The 19276-nt window shown below is 39.5% G+C and overlaps 1 protein-coding gene across 1 annotated transcript in view; it reads right to left on the reverse strand.

Moving 5' to 3' along the window:
• Positions 1-353: 353 nt before the first annotated feature.
• The window catches only part of MYO3B (myosin IIIB), a 219290-nt gene continuing 200367 nt past the window's right edge, over positions 354-19276 (reverse strand). The window contains exons 36-39 of the mRNA XM_068948639.1: positions 2395-2501; positions 1974-2020; positions 493-656; positions 354-366 (exon numbers count right to left, since the gene is read on the reverse strand). Of these exons, the coding sequence (XP_068804740.1) occupies positions 521-656; positions 1974-2020; positions 2395-2501 (290 nt within the window). The 3' untranslated portion in view covers positions 354-366; positions 493-520. The remainder of the gene's footprint in view (positions 367-492; positions 657-1973; positions 2021-2394; positions 2502-19276) is intronic.

The raw sequence follows: 19276 nt of genomic DNA on the forward strand, positions 1-19276 counted from the left end.
AGTAATTAAAAGCCATACAAAACACAGACAGTTATAACAGAGAATGTGTAAAATCAGTCTAATGAAATATAAAACACTTTCACTGTGACCCCATATGATACTTTTTGGTGCAGAGTTCTTTTAATCCAGATCAGTTCCTTCATCGTATTTTCCACACAGCTCTACAAACAGTTACGCCAGCACACCAGAAGGGATGGCACAGGGTGGGAACAGCAGCTGGGGGGAGTAGGGACAAGGAGCGGAACTGTATGAGCTAACCTTGCTGCTGAAGAGATGTCTGTGACCAGTATCAAGACATATATATAGTGCTGCTCCACTTCAACTGGAATTGCTTACAGAAATACAGCTGAATGGGGCAACTTACATCTGCAAAACCAGGCCTAAATTACTGAAAGGAAGTTACTGGCTGGAATTATTTTTTTAATACATTATGTAAACACACACACGCACAAAGTTAATTGGAAGAGATTATCAGCATGAAAATACTCTTACCAGCATTAGACAACAGAATAAGTGAAGTTCAGCTCTGAGCAAAAGACACTCCTCTTGAAGGAGAAGGAGATGGGGAATTGAGGGAGCTGTCATCTTCAGGTATAGATTCCACAGCTGACAGTGATTTGTAGTACTCATCCTCTCCATCAAGCACTTTGATTTGGCTTGAAAGAAAACAAAGAACATTTATTAAGTTAAAAATGAATTCTGTCAGCATCTTAAGAAATAGAAACTTCTCTGTGAATGAAAAGTGCTAATACAAGAAAGGGGAAAAAAAGATGTGATGATGCGATCAGAAAGATGTAGCTTTTAAACATGTTCTTTACTTCTATTTTCTTACTGCTATACTCTGAATGGTTCCGAGGATTTGTGAAAGGAAATATGGTCTTTCTTTTTTAGGTCTACCAAATGAGAGACCAAACCCATTTGTATCAAATGGGTATTTCATCTGAGCAATTTAGCTTTTTTATCTGTGCATGTTCCGTAAGTAGGGTATGATTTCGATAGATGGTTTGCTGTGAACATGAGCCAAAGATCACACCATCAGTTTTTGGGTAAAGCCTTATAGACAACAAGGGACCTTCATTTTTCTGTGATGCATGATGAGCACTGCAGTCCCATGCTAGTGTTTTTGTTCCCTACATGAAATACAAATTTTTGTATATTAGGGGAGGAAAATCAAATAAATCAAATTTTGTATAGCCAAGCAAAATTCTGGGCTTGAGCTTTGACCCAAAGACCTGCTATTCACTACTTCAATCTTCAGAGGATGAACGAAAAACAGATAAAGTAATATAGAAAATTCTTGTATATAACTGGAATAGATGCTTTTGTGAGACCCAGCATCCATCAGTTCTCTCTGAGACCTGGCCCAGGTCATCAATCAGTGAAATATTTTGGTGACTGTATAGTAGCCGGTTTAGCGTTCGTAAATTGTATTCAGCGATTTCTACCTATTTCCAAGTGATAACCGCTTACGTGAAAATGGGAAGTGACTGCTGGCCTCAGCCAGGTCGAGAAGCAGCAGCTCCCACTTGGGCAGAGCAGCCCCTCTGTCAGCTCCTAGAACGTGCTCCCAGGGGAGGACTGAAGCACACTGCCAGCGCAGCGCTGGAGAGCTTGCAGGGCTTCTGTCCACGTTCTAGGTCAGAGTACTTCAGTTTCAAAACCCTTCATGTGTCACCTATCACTAGTGCTAAATACATTCAGAAACATAAAGAAGGCTATTTGTTTTTGGAGTAGTACTTTGAGAGAGCTTGGGAGCATATTCTGTAAGAATCAGTTCTAGTGTCTACAGACAGCAGTACACACAAGTTTTATATTTGCTTCTGCAGAAAATGTCCAATGTCCAATGTCAATGCACAGAGATATGTTAATTGTTTATTTTTAGAAACCTCTCTAGAAAGTTTTGCATATTCTGTAATATCACAAAGGACTTCTTCTGTTTACAGTTGCTTAGAACTAAGAAGATAGATATTTACCCAAGTTTTCTTGGCTTCCTCTTGCTCCCTTGATATTCTAGAGTTCCCTGTGGAGAGGGCCAAGAACACACAGTCAAAGCAAAGCAGCAAGTCGTTAATTTTTAATTCAAAGTGATTTTGTGTTGAATGCAAGCAGATGCTGATAATATCAGAAGTCACAGCATAATTTTTTTGATCAAAGGGCTCAAGTGAGCCTGATGAAGCATGCATCTTGCTCGTCTTTGATAAACCACATCAATTATTCACCGTGAAGGCAGACATCCTGACATGAAAGCAACAGATAAAGAGCATAAGCACATGTTCAAGACGAGAGCAGAAGAACGTGGGGGTGGGGCTGGAGGGGCTGAAACAGGTATTAATAACAGAATTATTATCTGGAAACAAAGCCAGTAAAACAGCTTTATTGCCACTTTGAACTCACATTTAACTGGTTATAGTACATGTTGTCCTCAGGGCTATTCAGCATTTTGGGCTGCTGACATCGACGACGAGGTGTTCTCAGCTTCTGTTCAAGACAGTTTTCTGAACCTACAGTAAGAAAATACAATTTAGTTTTAAGCTGTGCCAGGTGCAGTGAGTGTCTTAGCGTATTTCTGTCTGTAAAGAGTCCTTTCTTCTGTCCTAGTTGGTCCTGGATTAATTAGTAAATCTGTCCCATCCAAAGTAAGCACACACAAACTTGGGGATCTTTATTTTTTGTTTTGAAACTTGGTTCCAACAAGAGTTTTTAAAGAGAACTTCGTTTTTACTTTTATAACATTTTTTATTCTTCCATATATCTGTATCACATAGCCCCTTATTCCTTTCACTCTTTATCTTAGTGCCTTCTGTTATCTAGGCAGGAAATGAGGTATATTGTGACTAGCTAGGGATATATCATCCAGGAGCAGCAAAACCGTTCTTCTACAGTAGACAGTAATAAAGCCCTTTGACTGATGAGACTTAGTCTATTATCATCATTTCTATTATATACAAAGGCTACTTTCTTGACATGGGTCTCTGTCTAATCAGAGTGATCGGACCTGTCTGGAATTATGCCCTCTTAATATTAAGTTGCGATGTGCTGTAGACTAACAGTTGCTTAAAGTCATCTGGAAAACAGAGTTTAAAGATGAGGGAAAAATTTCAGAAGGAGTGGATTCTGAAAAGAACTAACAGCCTTTTTATTTTCATTTGCCTTTTTTCATATTAAGGAAAAAAGACATTACATTGCGCTGTACCCTAGCTATTTTCTGTGGCACATCCTTTAGACTGCCAGAATGAAATGACTATTTTCAGGGAAAATCAGAAACACTGCATGACTAAATGACAGTGGGGGGGTAATAATTCCCCCAATGTCTTTGACTTTTGTGCTATCTTCATGTTAAAAATAAAAATTATTTTAATGACAGTATGAAAAAAAGAGGTTTTGGTAGCACTGAAGTAAAATTATATTTGCATCCCATACTGCAGGGGAAACTTGCTCTGATACAAAGGAGCAGCACGAAGCTCAAGTAGCACAGGAGTTCCTTTAAACACTTCAAAACTGAAGTCAACATGGCTTGTGCGGAAGCAGTGCTCTCATCTTACAAATCCATTTTTCAGATCTGGCCTTGAGGAGGAGGTAATACTCCAAAGGAGGCTTATTACACACTCAGGTTCACAGGCTGCAACTATTGTATTTTTCTGCAATTACTGAATGAGGTAGAGGAGGTGGTTGAACTTAGGCCTTTTCAGCCAAATGACTGCCTGTCTGGGAGATTTTCTCTCTTTCACTGTTTTTTTTCTTCCTCTCCGCAGCAAAACTCGAAAGATCCTAGTTTCCTCTCAGGATGGGAGCACAGTGCCTGCGTGGGAGGGGAGCGCTTGTCTCGCACCGACCGTCATGCTCCCTCACACCACCTGGGAGGGACGATGGGTTAAATGACCACCAGGAAACCGAGTCTAAAATTCAAAACTGATTTTATACAGAAAGGTGACATTTTTCCAGTAAAACAAAATAACTTTTAAGTCATATGCTCATATTGTTTGCTAATTACGATCTCCTAAGTTTCAGTTCTTTCTACTTCTCAGGTTCAGTAAACCTTTTTTTTTGCTTATCAGATTGTGATAATTGAGCCTGAACCTTTGCTACTTACCTGTATAGCATACAACCAGGCAAAGCAGAAGATGTTACAGAAAATACTTCTTGAGAGTCTGGGGAAATTAGGTGCTCAAGTAATATCTGTGTCTTTGGAAATTTTTTTCCGTAATATTTAGATAGGATATAGGTGAAATTTTGTTCCCTCTGAAGTTTGTAAGTTTTGCCAAAGACTTGCCATACCTACCTTCTACTTTCTATATGCTTCCTCTGAAAATTATACCAATAGGTCCTAGAGTTCTCTGTCTCAGGAGAGCAGGCTCTGTCATTTTTGCCAGCAATGATTTCAGTCTCAAGGCCCAGTGAGTTCCTTTTTACAGCAATGAAACTGTGGAGTAACTCCCCCCAAAATAATTTTCTTTTTTATTCTAGCAAGAGGCTGGCATGAATAAAGAATCAGGCCTTCAGAGATCTGCACGCTTCCTCACACCTCTCTGCAGCTTGCCAAAAATAAATATACAACACACAAATAGTTAAAGTATTATAAGATGATGGAGAATTCTTTTTTCCTTTCCCCCAAAATGCTGTTGCAGCCTCCATGTTATTTTGCCGAACATCTATATGAGTATTCTTTGTTTTCAAAATGTCTTTTATTCATTAGAATTCTGAGACACTAACATTTTGCTCTAGTTTTTTATCCTGACACTTAATTATTTCTGCATATTCCATGTGTGGTCTGCAGCTTGTGTCCTCCAAAGGAAATACCCTTTCAGTGGGCCCATTCGTCTTAGTGCTTAGCAGCATACTACACGAACAGTATAAAATCTGGTAACACTTATCATAAACTACCATATCTGGAGAAAACTGTATTAACATGTGCTCAACACTCAGCAGTTGAATGGGAGTTTTAAATGGCATTCTAAAATATTTTGCTTTGATGACAAACTTAAGGCTACCAATGGGGGGAAAATAAATCACGTGTTATTTTAGCAACAATAGCAGCAGCACCAATATCATGAATAGAGCATTGTTTATACCGCACCCAAATTGTGCCAGGCACCTCTGCTATGCCCCAATTCCTGCATTTGCTACAAACTTAGAGACCAGATGAGAGAGTAAGCACGTGCACTTCCTTCAGGCTGTCCTTCAGCAACCATATCTGATGCCAGATATTTGCCTCTCTTTTGTCTGGAAAAGAGCTTTTCCTGTGTAACACCAAGAGCAGAAATTCCTTAGGTTACAATTTTTTATTGGTAAATTCCTTGCTATGGTGCAGAAATAACACAGAGCAGGCGTGATTCTTTCCGTCAAGCACGTGAGACCAGCTGATCTGGCAAGCGTAGGCTAAACTGAGGTTGTGGCATCCTCCTCCCTTCTGCACTCGAACCCAGAGAGGCAAACTGGACGATGGCGACAGCAAGTGCTGACACTCACAGGTGAGCTGACGTGGAGGCTTCCCTGAAGCTAACCCAACACTGATATTGCTCACAGTCAAGGGGGTTACAGACTGGCAAACGGGTAGATGTGATGGACTATAAAGTATCTGTAAGTAAACAAACACCGATGGGGTTTTCAGTTACTCCTCTGTTACCAGTACCGATCATCGTTTTTATTCCTCCGGTACATAAGAGCCTAAGCCAATAAACCAGTACCTTGCCATGCTCCACCAAATCGAAAACGTGTGTTTTCAGCTAGATGCAAAGTCCAACCTCTGAGTTACATTTTTCAGAACTGGAAATTACGTAATTGGAAAATAGTGTCTCCAAGAGAGACTTGGAAATCATCATGGCTGTTCCACTGAATATGAAGTAGACTGGGGGCAAAGCAGAGGAATACGCAACAGAAATAGGAAAATGGTGTTATCGTCGAGGGCAAAGTTATTTTAAAGAGGGTGCGGAGGCACCGTCAGAATGTTTTGAGAACAAAAATGATCCAAGAACTGGCAAATCTGCCATACAGTGAGAAATTAAAGAAGACTGATCTAATGAATTTATGCAAAAGAAAGGTAAGAGATGACGCAAAGCAATTCTAAATTCCTGTAGAGAAGGAGGTTTTCTGACGGTGGGGGGCTCAGAAAACAAAGATCCGAAGTGTCTAATGGCTAGAAGTGGGAGAAAAACTCAGATCAGAAATATGGCACATAATGAAAGCAATCAGTTAGAAGGAAAAATGATTTAGCAATATGAGGGAAACTCAAAGCAAGATTGGAAGCTCTCAGAAAAGGTCTGTTTGGACTCAAGTGAAAGTCAAAGACTTTTTATTTAAAATACGAGATAGGTCACTTCTGACTTAATACTAATTCATTTCTCTAGTGTGATGTTTACCAAGAATCTCAATCTGCATAAGACTTTTGTATTGATCTTTTGATTTCTGGGATACACTTTCACCTTTGAATTTCTATGCATCTCTGCCTTATTATGGCTGATGACAGAAACATTTTTCTTGGATTAGCCATCACGTCCATCATGCTGACACTTTTCATGTCATCTCTTGGCTTGAAGACGATTAGCACATTTCATATGCTGTATCTTATCTGGATGATTTTTCTTATTAAAAATCCATCCTTTCCAAAAACTGCAAAGGACTCTCTCAGAACTCCACAAGCTTTTGAGCAATAAGGTTTAATAAAAGACTTTAAAAGCTCTTTACCACTCACATAAGGACACCTAGGAGTTGGACCCAGACCAATACTTTCAAAATAGCACCTGCAAGAATGTGTATTTCTAATGACTTCCCATGAGGGGGATGACATCACTCTGATACTCAGTGACGATCTCATGTTAGATGTCCTGTTTGCCCTGCTCATTATGGTATTAAAAACTTGTGGATAGGCATGGGGAATTCTCCTAAGAGGGACAGAGAACCATCATATTTTGCTCTCTGAAATGAAACTGAGATATTCATAAACTGTTTATGACTAAGCCCTTGCTTTAGAAACCCCTTGATGCTGATAACTTTGCCAAACTGCTAATTCTTTCTACACAGGGACTTCCGTAGAGAAAACAGTGATTAGGCAGCTACAATTGCATTTGTAACTCGTAGCTGCCACTGACTGAGTCACTTTGATTTAAGCCCAGTGCAGTGCAGAGGTGCCACTAGGCCCTGGATGACATCTTACTCTTAGCAGGAACGTACAGAGGGCATCTTTGCCAACACGGCAGCACCAAGAGATAGGCTCCGTTTTTGACTCCCTTGCTGAAGAGACTCCCTTCTGCTACAACACATATCAGAGTGTGGAGCTGGGGACTCTCATTTTTTTTCTGAAGTCACTTGGACAAAGCAGGTTTGGAAGGGATTAATCTTATCTCTTTCCTGTTATAGGTGAACACAAACACAATATCACAGGAAAGGATACTCCTGGTCTAATTAGGTAGACTTTGGCATATCTACAGTACGAGGAGAAAGGGGCAGCCTGGCAAAGGAAAGGCAATGGGGCCATTTAGGGGACTGTATTTGTTATTAATGGAGTAAGCAAATAAAGTAGATATATCGGTATGACCAAGAAAAATAGTAAGCATGTGGCTGATTTCCAATCTATAATATCAGATGAAACATGAAAGTACAACCCTTAATTATAAGCAAATATTAGCACAGACTCATGGGATCTCATCATAACATCTCAAGGTCTACATTCATGAAAATTTAAGCAATGTTTAAAATCATGTTAATTTGTTCTTTGTTTGTTTCTTTTCCTGCCAGTCTAATTTATTCCAAAAGACTTTGGTTCTCAAGCCTGGATATATTGATCATGCCTGTGTAAAGCATTGTTATAGCCTGGGGAGAAGACTTTTGTGGAAAAACTTGTCTTTGTTCTCCTTTGATAATTTATATGTATTCTGATGTTTTCAAGCTTTTCCAATTTGGAATCATTTTTCAAGGCAGCAAGTTAACTTCACTTTTCCTCTTGAAGTTTTGGGCAAATGCAGAAATGACCTCACAGACAATGATAACGCACATCTTCCTCCTTGGACTGGATGCTACACAGGTAATTATGTGCAGCGTGTTGACTTCAAGGAACAGTTCTATTTTCTTCCATGCAGTACAAGTCTACGCAAACAGAGGACTCGAGGGGCTAGTGATCCTGATCCCACTCATATCAGTGTTAAACGGCAGTGACTGAAGTTCATTTATCTGGTAAAAAAAAGCTGTAAATGAATCAAGCTTTATGATTTTAATTATTTCAATTTTATTTTAAAAAGAGAGATTTACAAAGGGCACATAGCGCTGTCAGACCATGAGCGTTCACACAAACTTGTTTTCCTTCCTCTCTCATTCTTATGATTCTCCACTATTCGCATGCATTTACATCACACCATAAATGCAAAACGGGAGTAAAATGAAAAGCCTGCCTGAGACGCAGAGTGAACAGTCAGGCAGTTAGTCCCTGCTGAGCTCCTGCTGCACCTGCTGGACTGCCACAGCCAAGCCAGTGAACGCTTAGAACTATCTTGCACATCTCTGCACTAAACCGTGGTCACTACGACTGCAGTAGGAGCACTCATTAAGAGGCACCAGGCCCTTATCACTGCCTGTTAAATGCTACCAGCTATAAATGCATCAGAAGGAAGGACAGGATAACAGCTGTAATACACTTCACAGAACAAGCACTGTAGAGTAATCTGGTAGCTTCATTTGGGAATAATGAAAGCTACCAGATCTATCCTATACACTATAAATACTAGCTGTATTATAGTAGTTCCACAAAAATGCAGCAGGCTAAAGGGAAGGAAAGACCATGTCTCCAAAAGATTTTAATCTCAATATGGGCAAAACTACACCAAGAGACACCAACATGGGGCAACAAGAAGCAAAGAGCAAGACTAAATGGTGACTTAAGTAATCAGGCATGTCTCTGATACCTTTTTTCTTTTGCCTTTTGAAGTTAATGGGAGGCGAAAGAGCAAACTGCAGGAAGAAGAAATGGAAAGGAAAAAAAGAGGAGAAAAATGAAACAATCAAGTGAGATACGGAGAAACTAAACATGGAAGAAAAGGGAATAAACCACCACTAACGGTGCCGCAGTAGAACCTAACTGAGTTCTGGCGTCAGAGGATTTGATTATCTACTGACATCAGGAGCCTGGAGGCAAACTGGCATATTTAATAGTATTAACAATCATAATTCTCTCCAGGATACTTCATGCTTACATAGCAGTAACTTCAGAGCTCTGCAAACCTTCATTAAGGCCGTCCACTCTGTTGATATGAGATATACTATGACTGGGAACCAGTCAATTGCCACTCAATTCCTTCACTCCCTTTCTCTACAGAAGAGTGTCCAGGAAAATAAAGGGGCCAGCGCTCCTCATGACGCTAGTGACAAGCAAGCATGGAAAGAGCAATAAATGGGATGTTCTTTGAGGAGCTGGAAGGCCTCAACCCTTGCTTACTTTCACAAAATGTCTTATTGGAGCTCCACAAAAAATGTTTCTAAAGGAAAAGATCCTAACGAATTTTGGGGAAAAAAATGCTTAGGAAGAGTGCTTAATCTTAAACAAATCCTGCAATTCTCATGCACTCAGAGCTTTTATTGGAATTCAGTAGGTGAGAAAAATAAGTTAGATTTCATTATTTTCAGTGTCAAGTGCTTTACAGTCTAAGCCTATAGCTCCAAAAGTTGTTACTGGATTCACTGAAAACGCATAGCATTTAGGGGGTAAAAAATCCTACAACGGAAAGATTTAAAATAAAACAAAATCAAGCTTTGTGATCACCTCAGATTCCCCACACAATTGTGGTGAACTAGAATTCTGTTTATTCAGATGGAGTGTGTTCATAGTGCCAAGAGCCATCGACTGCTAGGGAAATTAGTGTAGCCTCTTTGATGTCATGTGCATCCCAGAATCTGTAACACACTGCTGAAACTGTGAGCACAGCCTTTTGTTTATAACCCTAAACAGAACCATTTGAATATACACACTGAAAGGACTCATAACAGAAGCAATGCATTTTCTTCCACCCAGTGATTTGTTACTTATGGCTTCGTTGTGGATCCTGCAGTTCTAGGCAAAGCCATATGCTTTAGATTATAAAGCACACTAAGTAAATCATAAGTTTTTCAAGATGGTATGTAAAGGCTGTTTTTGCATCTGTTTGTTGCCAAAGACCCAGATGATACTGTAATTAGAACAACAAATATTTTATGTGAAATCAATCATTTAGCTGTCTCTGAACCCTGAGACAATGGCTTTTAGACACACTTTGTTGGGAAACAAGATCCATAAATAGTTAGAATCTTGGCTTTTGTTATTTTTTTCTCTTCCAGTACAATTCTGATCTTTCAGGATTTGTCAGTTCTTTCAGTTTCTATTGTGAATGATTTAACTGTACAGGGGAAAGGCAGAGATTAAACAAAGCATACCAAAAAATTAAACTGCCAGCGACTAACACTGATAAGATTCAAACCTGTCAGCCAACAGCATGCTCCTGCAAGCACGGTTCTGAACACATCTTCCTATACGCATTGAATATACGCCACCCCCTCATGTGCCCTGCATGTAATAATGTTCATAGTGGATTCTAGAGGTGTGGTAACTCGTCAGCTAACTAGTCAAAGAGGTTTACAAAGCTACAACTTTAAGAATAATTTCATGTCAAACCACCCTGAATAGCAGAAACTACCTTTGGACCATTAAGAAAACTTAACTGATGATCATTTTTCTTCCCATCCTTACGTTCGGCCCAAGGCTGCTGCTGAAACTGCTTTTCTGTTAATTCTTGAGACCTTTGCAGAGGAGATGGTTACTGATGAAAAACAGCCCATTTAGGTATGCTGCAATTAGCACATCTCGAAGCATTTTTTCAAGTTCTAGGAGATCTGCCTGACCCAACAGCCATCCAACCAGATGCAGCCCTGTTCTCACTCTGGGCAGCCACTGTTAACAAGGTAATTGCTGAGTGATAAGAAATAGCTATCTTATATTATCATGTGAGGTAAGCGATGTCGTCTTTGCTGCTTGAGCAACGCTGTATAACCAGTATGAGTGACTGGAGAAATTCACAGAGGAAAAACTCACTGACAGCAATTAAATGCAAAGAGATCACTTCCAGATCGGGAAATCCCTGAGCCACAAATGCTCCACGCCAGGCTGCAGAGCGTTCTGGGCAAATATCTCTGCTTGCTTGTCCTACTTCTGTACTATACGCTAGGCTTTTCCTCTTGGTTACTGTCACAGAGAGGAAATTTGGCTAGACAGACTTTGAATGGACTGGAAATGTACTTTTTTTGTTTTATGTGAGGTTACAAACATTCAAATGACTAGGAAAGAAATCCACTGAAAATAAATTCAAGCAGTCTAAATCCCAAGGGACAGATATCTGAACTTGAGGATAAGGCGACTCCTCACAAGGTCCACGTCAGAGCCTGGAACGCAAAGATAATTTCAAGGTCATCTTTGCCTACTCGTGGCAGAACGGCTGCACAGTGCATGCCTTTTGGGTGCGCTGCACCAGATCAGCCCAAGCGTCTGGAAGACAGAAGTGGAAATCCCTTGCAAAGAGGAATGCATCAATAAACCAGGAATTCTTCATTTTTCTGGACAGGCCTCATTTTCCCTTCTGTGTAGGTATTACTCTGAGATAGTAGTTTTGAGCCAAAAACACTGGGACACCTACACAGGCCTTGTGCACCCCGTGCCTCACCACAATGCAAGTTTGGCCCATCACCTTTATCTCATGGTTAGGACTTGAGTTGCTGGTGCAGTTTATTACTTTAGCCAAGTTAAGAGAACATGATCAGAAAAGATCTCAGCTGACTAAACCGTCCTTCCCTCTCTTCCAAAGTAAAACCGCATCTCATGTTAGAGGTATGGGGAGATTTAAAAATTGCTCAGAAACAAAAGATATTAAAGAAATTCCTCACAAATAAAACATCAACAGTAGAATGACTCATTATTTCTGTGCAATAGGATAACTATTCCTTCAAAAAAGAGTTAGATTGATAATTTAGTCAAATAATCTGATTGATTAACCAGCTTTGAGAAATTTAAAATATGAATCTTAACTATCATGACAGATACCATCAGTTTCAGAGATATTACTTAGGATATCTTTGGATCTGCTAAAACAGAGGTTTTTTTTAAACTGCAGACTGTGGATTTCCCAAGAGCTGCATATCACGTGCTAATATGCCTCAGAAAACTCAGTGGACGCTTCGCTCATTTTGTGGATTCCAGCTAAAAAAGCAAAGCATATGGGGAAAAAAGATGAAACAAACAGAAAAAGTAAACACTGTGATTAACTTTTAAAAATAAAAAGTCAAAACATTCCCTGCATCAGAGCCCAGTAACAAATCACAAATAGCCTTCTAATACTGCCTCTCTACAAAGCCAACTGCTGAAGTTGCCAAAAATGCATCATACACATGGAGGGAGTTGGTCTGTGCAATCAAAAGTAGGACGGAGGCGCTCGGTAAGTTCACGCTCAGTTAAGATGCGGCTCATAATGTACATGTTTCAGAGCTGCTGTCCTCGCATATCACCTGGGTTCTTTTAAAGGTAATCCCTCACCTTCTTCCAATCTGTAATAATAGCGTTTTTATCCCACATCCTCAGAGATTAAGCCACTTGATTGACTTTGAATTCTGGACACACAGGAAATTTGTATTAATTTAGCATAATGATGAGGCGCAATAAAGGCTCTGTGGAACCACAACAGCATGGTCTCTGAGGTTTTGTTCATTACAGAAACATAATTTGCATATCTAAAGGCTTGAAACCATGGGTCCATATTGATACAACTAGTATCTCAAATTTGAGTGTAGCAGATTCAGCATATATTTCAAAGAATAAATGGTAGAAGCCCAAGAAAAAACTCTCAGTAGATTTCTTCATTAAGAAAGAAGGTTTTTATTTCTGAATTCAAGGTAGCTGGCAGCAGTAACTTTTAAAATAAATATTCAAGAAAGCCTGACTGAAAGTAGCAAAAATGCCACTAGTTAAGCATGGGCTTCCCAATGTTGCTGCAGTGGTTTGGTCTGACATTGGTAAACGTTGGAAGTAAGGTATCTCGGCCAGAAAAAGGAGACTAATGCTGCTGACCTACGCATGTTAAGTGCTAGCGATCCACTCCTTTAAGGGGATGTTAATCATCTCTGGGACTCCTAACACTAGACCTACAATTAGTGACGGTTCACAACTGACTATAAATCAAACTCTGGCCAGTAAGTTCCCAGGGAATATTTTGAAAGAAAAATTGAAGAAGCATAAGCAAACTATTCAGCCAATGACACAGAGTTAGAAAAACAGGTAGGACTGGAAAAAAACTTCAGACTTTAAAGGTGGATGTGTCCTGTGAAAGCGCGCCTAGATCTACTACTCTTTCCAAATCTAAACCAGAAACCATTTGTTAGTAACTTATGCTTTGAATCACATGACAGAGTGCTACACACGTATAAGAATAAGAGGGCATTATTTCAGGAGTTGGGAGCAGTGAGGTCAGATCACTGACTTTTGTCCTGTTAAGATGTAAATGTGGATGGGAGCTTCCAGTGGTAGGAAAGTGTATTTAGAAAATGCAGAAGAGATATTTAAAGAACACTGAGGGAGTTCTGGAAAGATTTTCAACACTGGGATGCTCAAACCTAAAAAAGCAATTTTAGGCCGTGTATTTCATGATACCTGCTCCTATCACCTGCAGTAGGAATTTGGGGCGTGCAAAGGACATCTGCACACTCCAATCCAGCGCTTCCCAAAAGCATTTAAAGAGAAACTAGGCAAAGAACTTCAGCTCGCATGGGCAGAGGGACATATATACACATACATGTGCAGGTACAAATAAAGTAAGTTTACTTTCTGATACTACATTGACTTGCTTTTGTGACAATACTTTGTTTCTGAAATTGAATTTCTTGACAGGGTATAGCTTGGCTTAGCACGTCAGCTCAGTGTACTGTATTCCACTCTGAATGTGGCCTTTGTACTTGTGTGCCACTTATTTTAAACCGTTAAATGCTACAGAATTAGTTGGAGTTTACATTTTTCTTGTAAACAGATGACTAATTCTGGTGACTTTGATGACATTTTATTTCTCAGAGCTTAGTGAACCCTCCGTTACCAAAGTGAGTGGCAATTTTAGGGTTCAAAACGAGGCACTAGGAGGGCCTGATTTTTGAAAGGTTACAGCTCACCCTTTCTAGAAAATCAGGTTCCTTCTTGGTGTGTCAGTGCAGGCACACTCAATTTCCTGCCACTACAGGAAATGCAGACTGAGAGATTTAGGAAATTTGTTTGGGGAGTTGATTTGCGCAGGTTTTCCTGCTCTTAACTTCTGTGGCTCTGTGATTTTTTTCAGTCCCTTTCTTACCACTCTGGACTGTACTCTCAGCTGGTAATAGAATAATATACCCCTACAGAACTAGCTTGTGATACAACCACATCAAATTCTGTTTGTGTCCATGATTCTATACTTGGGTCTGTGGGTGTTGCAGAGCAGAGCAAGGACAGTTGTGAATTAACACTTTATTAATTACTATGCACTAGTTCCCTGTGTCAATGAGCTGCGAAGAACCGCACAGAGTTACAGCATGAATAAACTAGTGCTTCGCAAGTGTACCTGTTGCCATGCAATGTCATGCAAAGATACCCAAGCCCTTTCTGATTTATCTGTCTTGACTACCGGAGCAGTATGGCCGTATTAATATAATTCTTCTCCATAACCCGCTCTGCTTTTCCCTAGGACTAATTAGCGTAGGCACAGCACTGCACTCATTGAGCTATACTGCCTCCCGGGTCTGATTCACATCTAGCTTGAGCACTTTTGCAAAGCACTAGCATGAGCTGAGCAGCTATATCATAAATTTCTATCGTAACTTATTCTATATTAACTTTCCCACGGAGAAAAAAAACTAACAATCAGCTTTACCACTGTGAACAGATTCACCAAAGTCTGCTGTTGAAATAAGGCCATAATAATAATGACAATATCCTGTCTTCAGCAGTAAGGCTCATATCTTGAAAATGCTAACATTGATGCATAACTTCACTACTAGAATTAGTTTCTGAAGCCAGCCACAACACTAAGCATATAAACATACGGGGAAAAAACTACATTGATATTAATGAGGTTTATAAAAATATGATTAAAATGGAAATGCATAATAGAATTTTAAACTCCTCAATTTAGAGAGGACTGTCTTAATTATTTCAATTAACAAAAGGCCCTAAAAAGTAAAAGGCTAGGGGCAGAGACAAGAAAGTATTTCTCTTCATTTGTAGAAAATAGAATGACTCTAAAAAACTCCAAAACCCTTTCTGCCCACACCATACTTGAAGGAACTCATGAAGCAGTTTTAATTCAGAGATAATAGAGAGCCATTCACTTTCTGCAACCACACAACAACCTGTAGACGTACTTAGGCTAATCCTTGATGAAAAATTCTGATGTTAGATTCTTCAATAAAACAATCACATGAATAGTTTTTGCTTTCATGAAAAGTATCAATTCCGCAAGCAGTTGCTCAGCATCATCTAAGTTAAGTGAACATGAAGCTTGTGGGTGGACAGAGGTAAACTGGAGAAAATAGGCAAAATTTATGTTTTCAAGTAACGTGCAAAACAAATCACTTCAAAGAGGCCCATAAAATGATCATTTTCAAAAAAATATTTAAATTGTAATACAGCAAAAAGCAAAGAAATACGACTTGTGGACCTCATATTACAGTTCATTGTTTGCTTTCACAGGGTAGAGTGGCAGGAAATTATCTCCCTCTCGTCACGCATTTCAGTTTTGATTAGGTGTTTTTGCATTATTTGGAACTTCAAAAAGCAGCCACAAAAATATGAGGTGCCAAAGGTATTTTTTCTTCTCTTAAAATGCAATTTTCTAGAAAAAAAAACTGCCTACACCACCACATACTGCAAAACAAGATTTGCAGTTTTTACTGCAAACACTTACACACGCCAGCAATCTATGTGAAGTCAATGCATTAGGCTACTGTATAACGATGGACCACGTGCGTGCTTGTAGGACTGGACCAATATTCTTTATTTAATATTCTTTAAAATAAAACTTATTATTTAAAGATATAATTTATTACTTTTTTATTACTATCAGCAAATTACCCATATTTGTTCGAAACAAATTACTGTTCTTTCATCGTTACGTTGACAATGTTTTGTTGCAAAGAAACCATGATATAAAAAGGGCAACATTACTTTCATAGAATGAATCATTATTACTTATTTTTACTACTGAAGTATATATTAGAGATTAACTACAAATACTTCTTTGCATTCTATGTACATCTCTGCTACAGCACTTCATCTGAAAAGTTCACGCAGAGATACAAAACATTAACCCTTGCCTTAGATAGCTGTTTGGGAATGTGAAGCCTTAGTATTTTGCATATTTATTTTTTAGAGAGAGAAAGATGACTCTAGTAGCTGTGTTAGGCTGCGCAGCTACTGTGTGTCCCGTGATGAGAAGGTTTCTGTAACACTGGACGGTGACAGCAATGAACTAATGGCCTCATCACATCCATCCTCCTTTCTCTTTGCCTTATGGCTGCAGACAGCCAGGACTACGGTATCAGTTTGAACGTACAAAGAAGTTGCAACATGCGCCTTGAGAGGAATTAATTTCCCAGTCACCTCTGCTGAATTGTTAAATTCAGACGTCGAATGATGATATTTTAAACGCTATCATTACTTATTTCATTGGAGCTCAAGGCACATACGGAGAGAGACAGCCAATCATATCAGGAAGAGCTGTGTGATTTATTGGCCCTCTTACACAAGAAAGAGTAGTAGCTTTGTGCCACTGCTCAAGAAAGACTTAAGTCCCAAGCACTAGCTATGAATCTGAGCCCACAGAAAGGAGGCTGAGTCCATCAGAGTCCATCCCTGTAATGAAACATCATGGTAGGAGAGAAGCCAAGGAGCCAAGAGGGCCAAGGAGCCAAGAGGACCAAGGAGCTGAGAGAGCACAACTGATTACCTTTTCTGATTTGATTTATGGATGATGAAAATAGTCAGAAGTAAGTATAGGTCTGGGTCCTCTCTTGTATCACATCACCGAAGAGGAGGCAAAAGCTTGTACTTTACGTAAGAACCAAAGGAACAAAACTAGTAATTCTGCCTGCAAGAGGACTTTTATCCTTTTAAAGAACTTTAGGTATTTTTGTAGTTACTAATATTTAAACAGAGACCTGTATACTAACTCTGCATGACATGTTCAGCTTTCATTACACCACGGAACGGGTAACAAGTGACAGCGGTTCTCACCTTCCAGACAGCTTAATAACTCTTACCCACTGTGCATAGCTCATGGCAACCTGTGGATAAGAAATGCTCTGCTGCTGCCAATAGTAACCAAGCTGGCATCCAGCATTATTTCTAAAATGTAGTAAAGTCTAGGACTATGACAGTTTAATTTAGTATCCATCAGAAAATTGTGATTTTGTCAATACTAAATGAAAAAAACCCACAGTCAATGACATCACAATGAAGTGTCTCAGCTTTTTGGATGGTATCAAAAAGTCTCTTCTAGACTACTGGCATTTGAACATGAGAAACTATTAAAGTAGAGCTCAAAGTCAATAAAATGATCGCACTGGCCTTGCCAATGTGCATAAGGGGTTTTGTCTTTAAAAACAGCCTAGTGCTTAGTTGCATAATGTCTAAATGAAGTTTAATGGATGAAAATGATTAAAGATATCTGAAAAGTGTTTCTACTTCTTAGCCATTAGCATGTCACATTGGTAAAATTCAAGTCTGCTTTCAGCTCTGGGTAGTCAAATCGCACCCCCCCTTATTTCTAAATGGTAGCGATTTCTAGTCGGACTTTATCTACATGGAAGAGAAGTGTGCCAATGAGAACGACAATGCACAGGCACTAACGGGCCTTCTTCAGAAAGTGTCAAGGCTAGACAACTGTAACTGCAGCTGAGTTAGAAGCTAGCCAGGTTTCTTTTTTCGTAAATTATTTCTTCACTAAAAGTGGAATTTTAGGGCAACAGAAACTTTTTTGTGAATTCAGGTCATATTAGCTCATAGTTTCAGCTGAAATAACATGAAAAAACTTCAGAGATGTTGAAACAATTCGTTTTGGCATCTCAAAAACAAAACATTTTGATTTTGTCACAAGGGGACTCCTTTCCCAAAACAGAGGAGGTAGTGCTGCCACCGCTGATATCCAAAAACTCAGTGATTAGGCCATGTTCTCAGGTTGTGAAAGATGTAGCTTCAAACACCTCCTTTAACTGCCTTGGTAGAGGGACTTGAACTCAAACATCATGCTTCTCAGGAGAGTAACTTAACTGCTGGACTAGAAAATATTCTTAGATAGGTTTCTCAGCCTCATTTGTTGAAAGTGGCCCACTTTGCATAAAGTAGTTAAATATTCATTGATACAGAGACTGAAAGCCAGGTGCTGGTCCCCTTTTCCTTTGACTGCTCAAATTACCACGATCTCCAGTCAATCACTTGCTCTCTGTTTCTGCGGCCTACTTACTATTTCATGTACATTCTGCTGAGGGGAGAAAGGGGAGAAGGAAAAAATGCTTGCTTCTCCTAACTTCTGTATCTGCCTTGGGCATAGCCCAGGCCAGTGGAAATATGGGTAGGTGAAAATTTTGAGCCTTACCTTCAAAAGGACAGTAGCATGGAAGGTAAGAAAACACCACTTCCCAATGTGCAGAGTGGTTAAAAATAACGTAGCTTAATGACAAAAAATGGTATTATTTAAAGGAGAAAGAAGTGAGACATCTGCATCTATTTGTATCCTGCGTTTATCCCTATTGGCACAATTAATAAAAGCTATGCATAAATCACATGAAGATCATTAAAGCCACTGGCTAAGGCTGCTGACTAATTGATAAATACACACTCGATAAGAATGTAAAATGTATGCCAACTCTACATTTTAAAACTGGTTTCTACTTAAGATGTCTCTGCTTCCCAGTTGCTTTTCCAAGAGAGCTTCATTTTCATGGTTATTGGTCTTAGAGAAACAATAATGCTCAGAACAGCGCCAAAAGATCTTAGGCTCTAGAGTGTGTGAAAACAAAGCACCAGCTTTACCAAGCTTATAGAAACTAAAGATCTATCTGTTGTACACCTAGGGGGATTTTCTAATGTGCCTGTGAATCTAAGGCCTGTTGAAGCCAATTGTTGAACACACCAGTAGATGCTTTCTACACACCAGTGGAGGCACTTCAACTCCTTCACAAACGTGGCCTTTAGCACTTGTTCCTGCAGCGTTGTTTTAGCCTTCAACTAGTCCTACATGACTGTATCACTGCGCAGTGA

This window comes from Struthio camelus, chromosome 6, assembly GCF_040807025.1.
Source record: "Struthio camelus isolate bStrCam1 chromosome 6, bStrCam1.hap1, whole genome shotgun sequence".
NCBI classification, from domain to species: Eukaryota; Metazoa; Chordata; class Aves; order Struthioniformes; family Struthionidae; genus Struthio; species Struthio camelus.